This window comes from Mobula hypostoma, chromosome X1, assembly GCF_963921235.1.
Source record: "Mobula hypostoma chromosome X1, sMobHyp1.1, whole genome shotgun sequence".
Taxonomy (NCBI): Eukaryota; Metazoa; Chordata; class Chondrichthyes; order Myliobatiformes; family Myliobatidae; genus Mobula; species Mobula hypostoma.
In genome coordinates this window covers 37,105,507-37,117,106 of record NC_086128.1, presented here as the reverse complement: position 1 = coordinate 37,117,106, position 11,600 = coordinate 37,105,507, and the positions used below count along the sequence as shown (strand labels likewise).

General features: G+C 39.3%; 1 protein-coding gene across 1 annotated transcript; it reads right to left on the bottom strand.

Moving 5' to 3' along the window:
- Positions 1 to 2,748: 2,748 nt before the first annotated feature.
- Positions 2,749 to 10,458, bottom strand: LOC134340547 (glucose-6-phosphatase catalytic subunit 1-like). The gene is made up of 5 exons (XM_063037918.1): positions 10,159 to 10,458; positions 8,020 to 8,129; positions 5,942 to 6,047; positions 5,019 to 5,134; positions 2,749 to 4,699 (listed from the first exon to the last, which is right to left on the bottom strand). Exons 1-5 carry the CDS (start codon positions 10,386 to 10,388, stop codon positions 4,188 to 4,190), a joined length of 1,074 nt encoding a protein of 357 aa, XP_062893988.1. The 5' UTR covers positions 10,389 to 10,458; the 3' UTR covers positions 2,749 to 4,187.
- Positions 10,459 to 11,600: the final 1,142 nt, after the last annotated feature.

Sequence of the window (11,600 nt, the reverse complement as noted above, 5' to 3'; positions counted from 1 at the left end):
TGTGTGGTTTGGGCAAGTTGGGGAGGGAACAGCAGGAGGTCCCATGCTGAATATGTTGATAAACAAGTTCAACTCGTTGGCCTTATCCAGGCAGCCCATGACCTTCCTTTCCTTAACCTTGAAGCCAGTGATCTGCTTCACATGAACGTAAGGAGTTTGTGCGTTTTTCACTGTGACCGCATGAGTTTCCTCTGGGTGCTCCAGTTTCCTCCCACAAGCCAAAGGTGTACTGGTTGGTAGGTTAATTGGTCATTGTAAATTGTCCCGTTATTAGGCTAGGATTAAATTGGGGGATTGTTGGGCGGGCGGCACGGCTTGAAAGGTTGGAAGGGCCTATTCCAAGCTGTATCTCAATAAATAAATATACCCAATGACTTGGCCTCCATAGTTGTCTGTGGCAATGAATTCCATAAATTCACCACCTTTTAAAGAAATTCCTCCTCATCTCTGTTCTAAAGAGGCTTTCTTGTGTTCTGACGCTGTGTCATCTAGTCCTAGACTGCCCACTATTGGAAGCATCCACACTACCTAGGCCTTTCAATATTCAATACATTTCAGTCAGTACAGGCCCAGAGTCATCAAACACTCCTCATATATTATCCCCAGGCTCATTCTCGTTGATCAGGGTTATTAATGGATTCAGATTGTTAGTGGAATTATGGTGCTCATTGTTTTCATAAAGTGAACATTGGGTCTATTTTCAAGGTTTAAGCTGGTAGATATATCAGCCAGGGATGAACTAATGTCGAGATAGAGAATTAATTAAAAAGCAAATATTGGACATCTGGAATAAAAACAGATGTTGCTTGGAATACTCAGCAGGTCAAGCAGCATTTATGGAGAGATGAACAACTAATGATTATAATGATGATCTTACATCAGAACGTTGGCCAAAACCTTGGGGTCTTTTGTGCTACTGAGGTCCAAAACGTTATCTTATCCGAAACCCAATCTTTAATGCCATAAACTTATTTGGCATAATAATCTGATGTCAGTAGACCAACTGGACAGGTAGCATAATGGTTGGATTACTGGCATATGCAATTTTAATAGGCCTTACGCATGTAGACATGAGCTCAAATTCTGCAATTGTAACTAAGGCGTTAAAATTCAGTTATTTAAAACATTTCTAGAACGAAAACTCCTCGTGACAATGGTGATTGTGAAACATCCATAAATATCTTACTGCTTCCTTTGAAGAAGTAAATTCTTCTGTCCTAGTCTAAACAGGAACGTATTAATCACATTGAAGTTGGAATGTGCTCAGACACATCTAATTTTATCTCTGGCCTAAATGAGACCATGCCTTAGTTCATATTAAGTGTATAGATTTTGTCTATAGAAAATTATTTGAACAGAAAGTAGATGTTCTCAGGAAATTTGAAGGTGTTAATTGAACAGATTTGAGATTAAAATGTGATTCTTTACAAGGGAGAGTTTCAAGAGTCCCGTGGGTATTTGGGCATTTAAAGATTAGCTTTATCTGTCATATGTACATTGAAACATATAGTGAAATCCATCATTTGCGTCAACAACCAACACACTCCGACGATGTGGCGCCATGCTTCTGGTGCTAACATAGCATGCCCACAATTTATTAACCCTAACCTGTATATGTCTGGAATGTGGGAGAAAACCAGAGCACCCAGAGGAAATCTATGCTGTTATATGGAGAATGTACTCCATTAAATTTACAGAGGCCGTCAGGAATGGAACCCGGATCTTCCAATCACTAGTGCTGTAAAGCATTACATTAATCGCTACACTACTGTGACGCTCAACAAACTCAACTTAGTCTCAACATACTGATATTTCCTGTCTTTGATGTGTAAAATTATGGAGGGATTCCTTTCAGATGTGCCACAATATCTTGACACATAAAAATTTGTAGAGTGGATGTCATTCTGTTTGTAAGGGTCAGCACAGTTGTGGAACTGTTTTACAGTTTAAGCACTCTGGGTTCATTCCTGACCTCCGGTGCTGTCAGTGTGGAATTTGCGTGTTCTCCTTGTGAACGTGTGGTTCCCCTGGACGCTCTGATTGCCAATTGCTTGGTTAATTGGCCATTGTGGATGGGCCCTAGTGTCTAGATGAGTGGCAAAATCTGGGCTAATTAATGGTAGTGTGGGAGAATGTGAGATTTGTGTCGGATTATGTAAAAGTGGGTGTTTGATGGCTGCAATGGACTTGGTGAGCTGAAAAGCATGTGTATCCCTATGATTTCCTGACTTCTGACGTATAGCAATACTTAAATATTCATTAAAAACAAAAGTTATAAAGTTAGATTAGGTCTGTTCAGGAGAAGAGTGGCTGGAAGACTGGAATCTGTTTGTGTTTATCTTTTTGTGACCATGATACAAATTATGATTATCGTATTTTTTTTAGTTTGCTGTACTTTGAGTGTGTGGCATCCAGTGCTGTCGATGTGGTGTTTTCACACTCTCTCTTTGACTACGTAGGTTTCTTCCAAGTGCTCTGGTGTCCTCCCACACCCCAAAATAGTATGGGTTGCTAGGTTAATCAGTCACTGTTAATTTCACCCCCTGCCTGTTGTGTGTAAGTGGGTGGTGGAATCTGAACGGAGTTCATGGGAACATGGGGAGAATAAAGTGTGTGGGATAATGTAAGACCTCATGGTTATAATGAACTCAATGCACTGAAGCACCTTTTTCTGTGCAGTATGTCTTTATGTCTGTATAAATCTACAGCTAGAGGTAATAGGCATAATAACACAGGTGACTTCCAATCTGAATACAAATATCATTCTGTGACTTTATTAGAATTAAATTAATTCACATATAATTTGAAACTTCTTTTGCAAAGAAAGTGCCCTGAGCCTTTTATACAAGTATAACAAATAGAAGGCAAAGATTGACATAGGACTTGCTTGTTGCGGGTGAAGTTCTGGCTCAAACTTGCCATGGAACTCTGTACAATAGAAGATTGCATGGATCAGCACCATCATAGTGGTAGAATGGCACCCAGACAACCGATCATAGAGTAACGTTGAAAGAGCTGCAGTTAGCAGCTTATGTGGTCATCGTAGTCTAGGTTCAGTGCCTTTGCGTTGGATGAATGGAATTAAAATACAAGAGAATGCAAAGAGAACATCCAAAGTATTAACATACAGCATAAGGAATCTTTATAACAGATAGAAAGCCTGTATTCATCCACATTTTGCTGACAACCTAAAGAAAGCTTGTATCTAATTCATTGGTTGACAGCCGTATGCACAATGTACTCTGATTTTAATTTGGTTCACAGTACCATTTTATAGTCTTTAACTTAACTCTAGACCAGCACACTGTTGTACCTTTTCTTATTACTCTGTGTACAAGTCAGGAACTAATGTTATTTGCAAGATACAGGGCAAACAGAGAGACCTGCTGATCCCATGCAGCTATATCATTAGACTATCAGTAAGAACACCATAGCTCAGCTTTACAAGATACTAGTTTAAGAGGGAAGAACATACCTGGCTTATGATATAATGCAGAACAGATAAAATTATCTACTGTAGTAAATTAGGTCAGTGAACTACCATGTGAAGAAACTTTAACCACAAAAAAATTAAACTTTCCGAAGTTAAAGAAGATTCTCTGCTTACTTTTATATTTTTGCATCCTAAAATCAAGAAAACAACACAATGCAGGATAATATCTTGAAACCAGTAAAAAAAACAAATGCTAAAAAATCTGAAGTAGAAGTAGAAAAAAACTGAGAAGATAAAACTTGAATGTTCATCAGCATCTGGAAAGTGAGTTGGTATGAAACACTGATATGAAAACCTCTCTGTTCTCTCTCTGTTTCATGCTGCCTACTTTCCTGACAATCTTTATCTTTATATCCCAGTTTATCTACATTTTTGCTGTTTTAACAGTTTCTTGCTCTCTTTCTGCCTGCCTCTTTTCTGTCTGTCCTAATTAATAATGTCTCTCACTCTTTCCCTATTTGTCTGCCCTTCTGGTTTCTCCATTTCACACTATTTCCCTCTACTATTTGCATACTCAATCTGTCTGTCTTTCTACTTTCTCAAAGTAACACATCTTCACCTATTCTCTCCCTTCCCCTTTCTTGCTTCTGCTTTTCTCTATCCAGATGCTGAGGAGCATTGAGCATAGTTCCAATGTTATAAACACCTAACAGTGCAATGAAATCATAACATTTTTACAAACTTTGCAAAACACTTATAGTTCCTTCTCCTCCTGTCTGTGTACAACCTGTGACACACAAAACGGGACAAAAGCTGCAGCTGCCAGAGGCACCGTGGCACTTTTGCAGAAGGACAGGAAATAAAACAGGAATTCCCTCTGCGTTGGAGGCTTCACCGAGTCAAACAGGTGCAGGGTGATCAACGAGGCCACAATGCAGATGAATCTGAAGGAGAACTGCTGGCCTCTCTTCCCCCTGCAGCTCTCGGTGTAAATGGATGAGTTCAGAGCCAATCCCAGTCCAAACAAGGCTCCCATGTTCCTGACCAGCCCAGCGAAGGGAGTGGTGTCAATGTGGACCCACTCGGCTCGGGCACACCATCTCTGGGCTTTCTCCACTGACCACAGCAGGTCGACTCCCAGCACTTTCAACAGCAGGTAGAAACCCAGAGCAAAGGAGAACAGGAAGAGAGTGATCTGCAGATACTTCTTAAGGCTTGCATTGTAGATTGCATTAATCCGGCCAAACGCCTCAGCTACAGCCACTCCTGTGTACAGAAATTCACAATTATTATTTCATCAAAAATATATTACTAATGACAATTAATATGTATTGTACAAATATGTATCAATCATAAAGCCCAAATTTAGTGATATGAAATGTAAATCATAGTTATTTTAGTTTATTCACCCATTTTTAACTATATGGAATCAACAAATGACACAAAAGGCCTTGGATTTAAGCACACTAAAACAACTATAACTTTCATCAATTGGATGCTGAAGTTCAAGATATCGTAAGTTAAATTATGGCATTGTTAATGGCATTGCTCAGTTATATTTTCAAATGAAAGAAAGCAATCTAACCTGAAATAACTCCTGTGAAAACCTGGTGTGGGAAGTGAGCAGCTAGAAAGACCCTGGATGTGCAAACACAGATCTGGATCATGCAAAATACACCCCACAGCAGAACATGGAGACACCTGGAAAAAAGGAATATTATTCTCGTTGAGTTAATCAAAATAGAAACCCATTACAATGAAACATTGAAAGGGAAGGGAAGAAATAGTATATCATCCACAGGCTTCTAATAGCCATTCATCTGCAATTATTTTTATTGATCACCACAGTAAATTAAACTAATTTGATGTTATTGGAGGAACTGTATGTTGAGACGTAACACACAACCCAAGTTGTAATGTTACTTATCTCAATTTTATAATGGCCATAGGAAATTTCTTAATAAAAGCTGGTCGGTGTTTACTAATATGAAATGGTAAGATCCAGCATTTTTCATCAACCTAAGTGCATTTTCGAAATTTAGCACAGTTACTTCACTGATGTTATCCCAGCATAAAGCCATAATGCTGGCTTTTTGCTCAATAACTGAGAAAAAGATCACACGCCCATGGCTACATCCCCAAGTCCAGGAAAGCCAGGATCACTGCAAAGCAAACCATAATGTGCACCTGGTGTAAGATCTGTTGTAAGTATCATGCAAGAAACTTGGAGACAAAATGGAACAACGAATAGATGATGTCTATATATAAATAGTTCAGATGAGAATCAATGTGATAAATGTGCAAATGTTGATTTTAATCATCATAAATCTTTATGCATTCACAGCTGTAAGATTAACATATAGTGTGTATATGCTCACCTACATCCAAGCTCCCATATAGAACTACATTTTATATGTCAGGATCTATATAAAATACTGCACACCCAGTGCAATCTCTTCAATATAGACACACATACTTTTATGTAGATTTAATATCATGAAGCTTTACCATTTTTGGAAGCCTGTGAACTTCTTCTGTAATCCAAAGGTCAGGAATGCAGTGATCATCACATACCAGACACCAGATGAACCCATTGCATGACCAGATGGACTTCCTGTCAAAAACATTATTCAGAGACTCGGTTTTCTGTTGTCTTACATTCAATGTTTCTGAACACTTTTAGTCTATATAAATAACAGTTCACAACCATTTTCACTTTAGGGTTTGCATTTATTATTTTGAAAACTAATGAAATATATATGAATGGAAAATGAACCCTTCTGACTCAGCACTTTGTAGTAGAAAATAAAAAGTGCAAGTGTTGATAACTTCAATTCTTTTTTAATACAATTTTGCATAAATTCATCTATGAATTTTTAAGCTGATGTTAATAAAATTTGAAATAATAATTTTAGATGCTGCCAGCTAGATTTTCTTTAGCCCTCATTGTTAAATGCTTTGCAATTTAATCTAGAATGAACTTATTCTTATAATGGATGTGAGGGAAGTATTCATATTCATCTTCAATTAGGTAGTTAACAGATTTAATACATTATGGGCAGTCTCTTTTAGCTCAAAGTAAAAAAATACTGAAAATAACATGTTATTTAACTTGCTGATATTGGTATTTGAAAAATGATTCACATTGATTACTGAAGAAATGGCATTGAACACTGAAAAGGTCCCGCATGGGGGGTTAGTTAGGAAAATTCAGTCGCTAGGTATACATGGAGAGGTGGTAAATTGGATTAGACATTGGCTCGATGGAAGAAGCCAGAGAGTGGTGGTAGAGAATTGCTTCTCTGAGTGGAGGCCTGTGACTAGTGGTGTGCCACAGGGATCAGTGCTGGGTCCATTGTTATTTGTCATCTATACCAATGATCTGGATGATAATGTGGTAAATTGGATCAGCAAGTTTGCTGATGATACAAAGATTGGAGGTGTAGTAGACAGTGAGGAAGGTTTTCATAGCCTGCAGAGGGACTTGGACCAGCTGGAAAAATGGGCTGAAAAATGGCAGATGGAGTTTAATACTGACAAGTGTGAGGTATTACACGTTGGAAGGACAAACCAAGGTAGAACATACAGGGTTAATGGTAGGGCACTGAGGAGTGCAGTGGAACAGAGGGATCTGGGAATACAGATACAAAATTCCCTAAAAGTGTCGTCACAGGTAGATAGGGTCGTAAAGAGAGCTTTTGGTACATTGGCCTTTATTAATCGAAGTATTGAGTATAAGAGCTGGAATGTTATGATGAGGTTGTATAAGGCATTGGTGAGGCCGAATCTGGAGTATTGTGTTCAGTTTTGGTCACCAAATTACAGGAAGGATATAAATAAAGTTGAAAGAGTGCAGAGAAGGTTTACAAGGATGTTGCCGGGACTTGAGAAACTCAGTTACAGAGAAAGGTTGAATAGGTGAGGACTTTATTCCCTGGAGCGTAGAAGAATGAGGAGAGATTTGATAGAGGTATATAAAATTATGATGTGTATAGATAGAGTGAATGCAAGCAGGCTTTTTCCACTGAGGCAAGGGGAGAAAAAAACCAGAGGACATGGGTTAAGGGTGAGGGGGGAAAAGTTTAAAGGGAACATTAGAGGGGGCTTCTTCACACAGGGAGTGGTGGGAATATGGAATGAGCTGCCAGACGAGGTGGTAAATGCGGGTTCTTTTTTAACATTTAAGAATAAATTGGACAGATACATGGATGGGAGGTGTATGGAGGGATATGGTCCGTGTGCAGGTCAGTGGGACTAGGCAGAAAATGATTTGGCACAGCCAAGAAGGGCCAAAGGGCCTGTTTCTGTGCTGTAGTTTCTATGGTTCTATGGTTCTAAATAACGAAAACAAAATAACATGTTTTTAGCATGTTTCCAGAATATGAATTTCTAGAATCTGGACCAGCTTAATACTTGAATTGTTTCTATCTTAACAAGTTTAATGCAGGAGTTACATATACTAGAACAGCTTAAAGTATGAATTGCCTATTCCTGGACCAGTTTTAAACTTAATTACATCTTCTTGGGGCAGTTTAATACAATATTTGCCTATATTGAGATTAGTTTAATACATGAATCATCCTTACCTGGACCGGTTTCACAGGTTAAAGGAAATTGTTGCAGTGTTGGAACAGAGGAGTTAGTGTAAAGCGTAGTCTCATGCACCCACCAGTAGGGCCTATGTCCAAATAAAAACCTGTAAAAGAAAGAAGAGGGATACGGTTAAAATTTGAGGAATAGCCCATAATTTAGTACTATGGGCATTATTCCAATGAAGGTTATTGTGGAAAATATCCTGAAATATGAGGCTTCAGACAATATCCTAAAATTTAAATTTGACTTTGTTGACAATATACTAATATTGTAGCCAAGATCCGATGATTTTGTGGGAATAATACTTAATATTAATAATTTGGGAAATATTCCAAAAGTCTGCATAAATTTATGTACTTGTTCCTGTTTATTTAATTTTCCTACTAGGAGACTGCACAATTAAACATGAGAACATAGAAACATAGAAACATAGAAAATAGGTGCAGGAATAGGCCCTTCGGCCCTTCGAGCCTGCACCGCCATTTATTATGATCATGGCTGATCATCCAACTCAGAACCCCGCCCCAGCCTTCCCTCCATACCCCCTGACCGCCGTAGCCACAAGGGCCATATCTAACTCCCTCTTAAATATAGCCAATGAACTGGCCTCAACTGTTTCCTGTGGCAGAGAATTCCACAGATTCACCACTCTCTGTGTGAAGAAGTTTTTCCTAATCTCGGTCCTAAAAGGCTTCCCCTCTATCCTCAAACTGTGGCCCCTCGTTCTGGACTTCCCCAACATCGGGAACAATCTTCCTGCATCTAGCCTGTCCAATCCCTTTAGGATCTTATACGTTTCAATCAGATCCCCCCTTAATCTTCTAAATTCCAACGAGTACAAGCCCAGTTCATCCAGTCTTTCTTCATATGAAAGTCCTGCCATCCCAGGAATCAATCTGGTGAACCTTCTTTGTACTCCCTCTATGGCAAAGATGTCTTTCCTCAGATTAGGGGACCAAAACTGCACACAATACTCCAGGTGTGGTGTAAATCTGAATTGGTCAATCAGTCTGGAAGGGATGACGCCAGAAATCCATAAAAAAGTTCCAAGCTGGAATCCAACCAGTGAGCTGAAGGCCAACAGAGATTTCCTGCTGCCAAGAGTTTTGCTGAAATATTCGGCACTTCACAGTGTGACAATTCATCGGGGATTGGTGAGGGAAAATATTTGCACTTCTATACCAGCATGTCTGAAGATAGGCCTAATATCATTTGGGAATTACATTGGTCTTGTCTGATTTGAATGCCAGTTTAACATTTGCCCTCAACTAACAACTTGTCTTCTAAACATGTGTAAAAATTATTTTCTAATATATGACATAAAATATTAATCACTGAATTATTCTCATTTTAGTATTGATAATTTAGTTCTAAATCTTCATGGATTAAAGACGTAAATATGAATAATTTCCAAATGGTATTGAGCCCCCTTGTGTCTTTACATTTTTCTTCATTCACAGGACGTGGAGAGGTATGACAATGTCATCATTTAATATGCATTCCTAAATGCTCTGAAACTGAGCTAAGAGCCAAACACATGGTAACATCTGGAATTAGGCTGGATGAAGATGACAGAATTCCGTCCCCGAAAGACATCAGTGTACTAGTCTGATGTTTTCACGTTCACTTTTGCTAAAACCTGGGCTAATTTTCAGATTTACATAAATACTTGAGTTTGAATTTCTCAGCTATCCTGATGAGATTCAACTTCATGCATCTTGATCATTGGCCAACAACTCTGGCTGCTGGTGGTAGTAATATAACCACGATATACCCTACCCCTTCTGCAGAATGATGACGTTCACTTCAGCAGCTGCAGAAGTCGTTTGAATCTCAAGAAGATCTTAGGCAGGGATCAGATTGCCAACCATTGGTAAGCGTCTTGGGGTGCAATCCCAAGACCAGGATGTGGAGGAGACCCTAGCAGTCATCTGGTTGTTGAAGTTGTCTGCCCACCACCACAGCTAGGCAGACAGAAAGCCAAAAACAAAATACTGCAGATCTATAATATTATTTTTCTGAATTTGAGTCAAAGAATTTTGTACATCTGTAGTGAATTATAACAATTTCAGTTAATGAGGCTTAAATTAACCTTTTAAAAAGCTCCAAGTGACTTCTCAGAGAATGCTTACCATTTAAAGATGAGGTTGAGCCAGTCTCCGATGACGGCCACCCAGATGAGTTTGATGCCCACTGCCTCATACAGGTGGAACCAGATGGGGAAGAAAACGTAGAAAGTGTTTCTCAGGTCGGCAGCGACAGAGATGAAAGTGAACCAGCTCTGGGAGTCCCTGTAGTTCACCTGGAGATACTGCACCATCTCCACGCCAGAGCTGTGGAGCAGGTCCATGCCAGCCTCCATTTTTATTGCCTCAGTAGCTACTGCAGCTTTTCTAAGCTTTCAGTTCGGTGTTTGATTTTTCTCCCAGGAGCTTGGGGTTTATAAAGAGGACAAAAATGTTTGTTATCTTGTTATCAATTCCGTTTGCAGCCAATGATCACAAGACTTTGAACAAACCCTGGCAAAACAATGTCAATGGCCTTTTTTGGCAACAGCACCTACGTCACTACTGTGACCTGAGCTGAAATTCTAACGCAGGAGTCGGTTCACAAGGCCAGCTCTTGTGAAAATCATGGAAGGTGATCCAATCTAGAATATCCAGCAGACATTATTCATAGCCTGCCTACACGTGTACAGGTAATAGGAAATTCACTGACCAAGTTGTGTAGCCAGGTGACTCACATTAGAGGGTCATTCAAATGAATCTCTGGAAATGAGAAGTATGTACTAAGAAATGACTTGTGAATTTCATGTGGACAACAACCACTAAAATAAAAAAAATCATAGTTTCTTATGGCTAAGATGCTTTGGTATGAGTTACAACCAAAATGAAATGAAAGGATTAATATATGAGGAGCATTTGATGGCTCTGGGCCTGTACTTGCTGGAGTTTAGAAGAATGATGGGGAAAATCTCATTGATACCTATTGATATTGAAAGGCTTCGGTGGAGTGGACATAGAGAGTGTGCTTCTATTACTATTCTATTCTATTGAAGCTGTCTATTACCAGAGGGCACAGCCCCGGAATAATAATATAAGGATGTCTCTTCCTAGAAGAATGGAGATGAGGAGGAATTTCTTTGGCCAGAGGGTGGTGAATGTGTGGAACTCATTGCCATAGGCGGTTGTGGAGGACAAGTCATTGGGTGCACTTAAGGTGGAGATTGATAGGTTCTTGATCAGTAAGCATGGCAAAGGTTATGGGGAGAAGGCAAGAGAATGGGGTTGAGAGTGATAAAAATCAGCCAGGATGGGATGGTGCATCAGACTCAAAGGGCTGAATGGCCAAATTCTGTTTCTGTGGTCTTATGGTATTGTGGTCTAACTCATCAATATCTGCAAGTGGGAATGTCATAGTTGATTAATTGATTCAGCCTGTTATTGTACCACAGAAATTATTTCTTCCTACTGTGACTCTATTTTCTCCACTTATCCAATCATAACTCATTAACATCGTTAGCACCTCCGATACCCTCTACCACTTTGACAATTTCCAGTTTTCTGATCCCAAC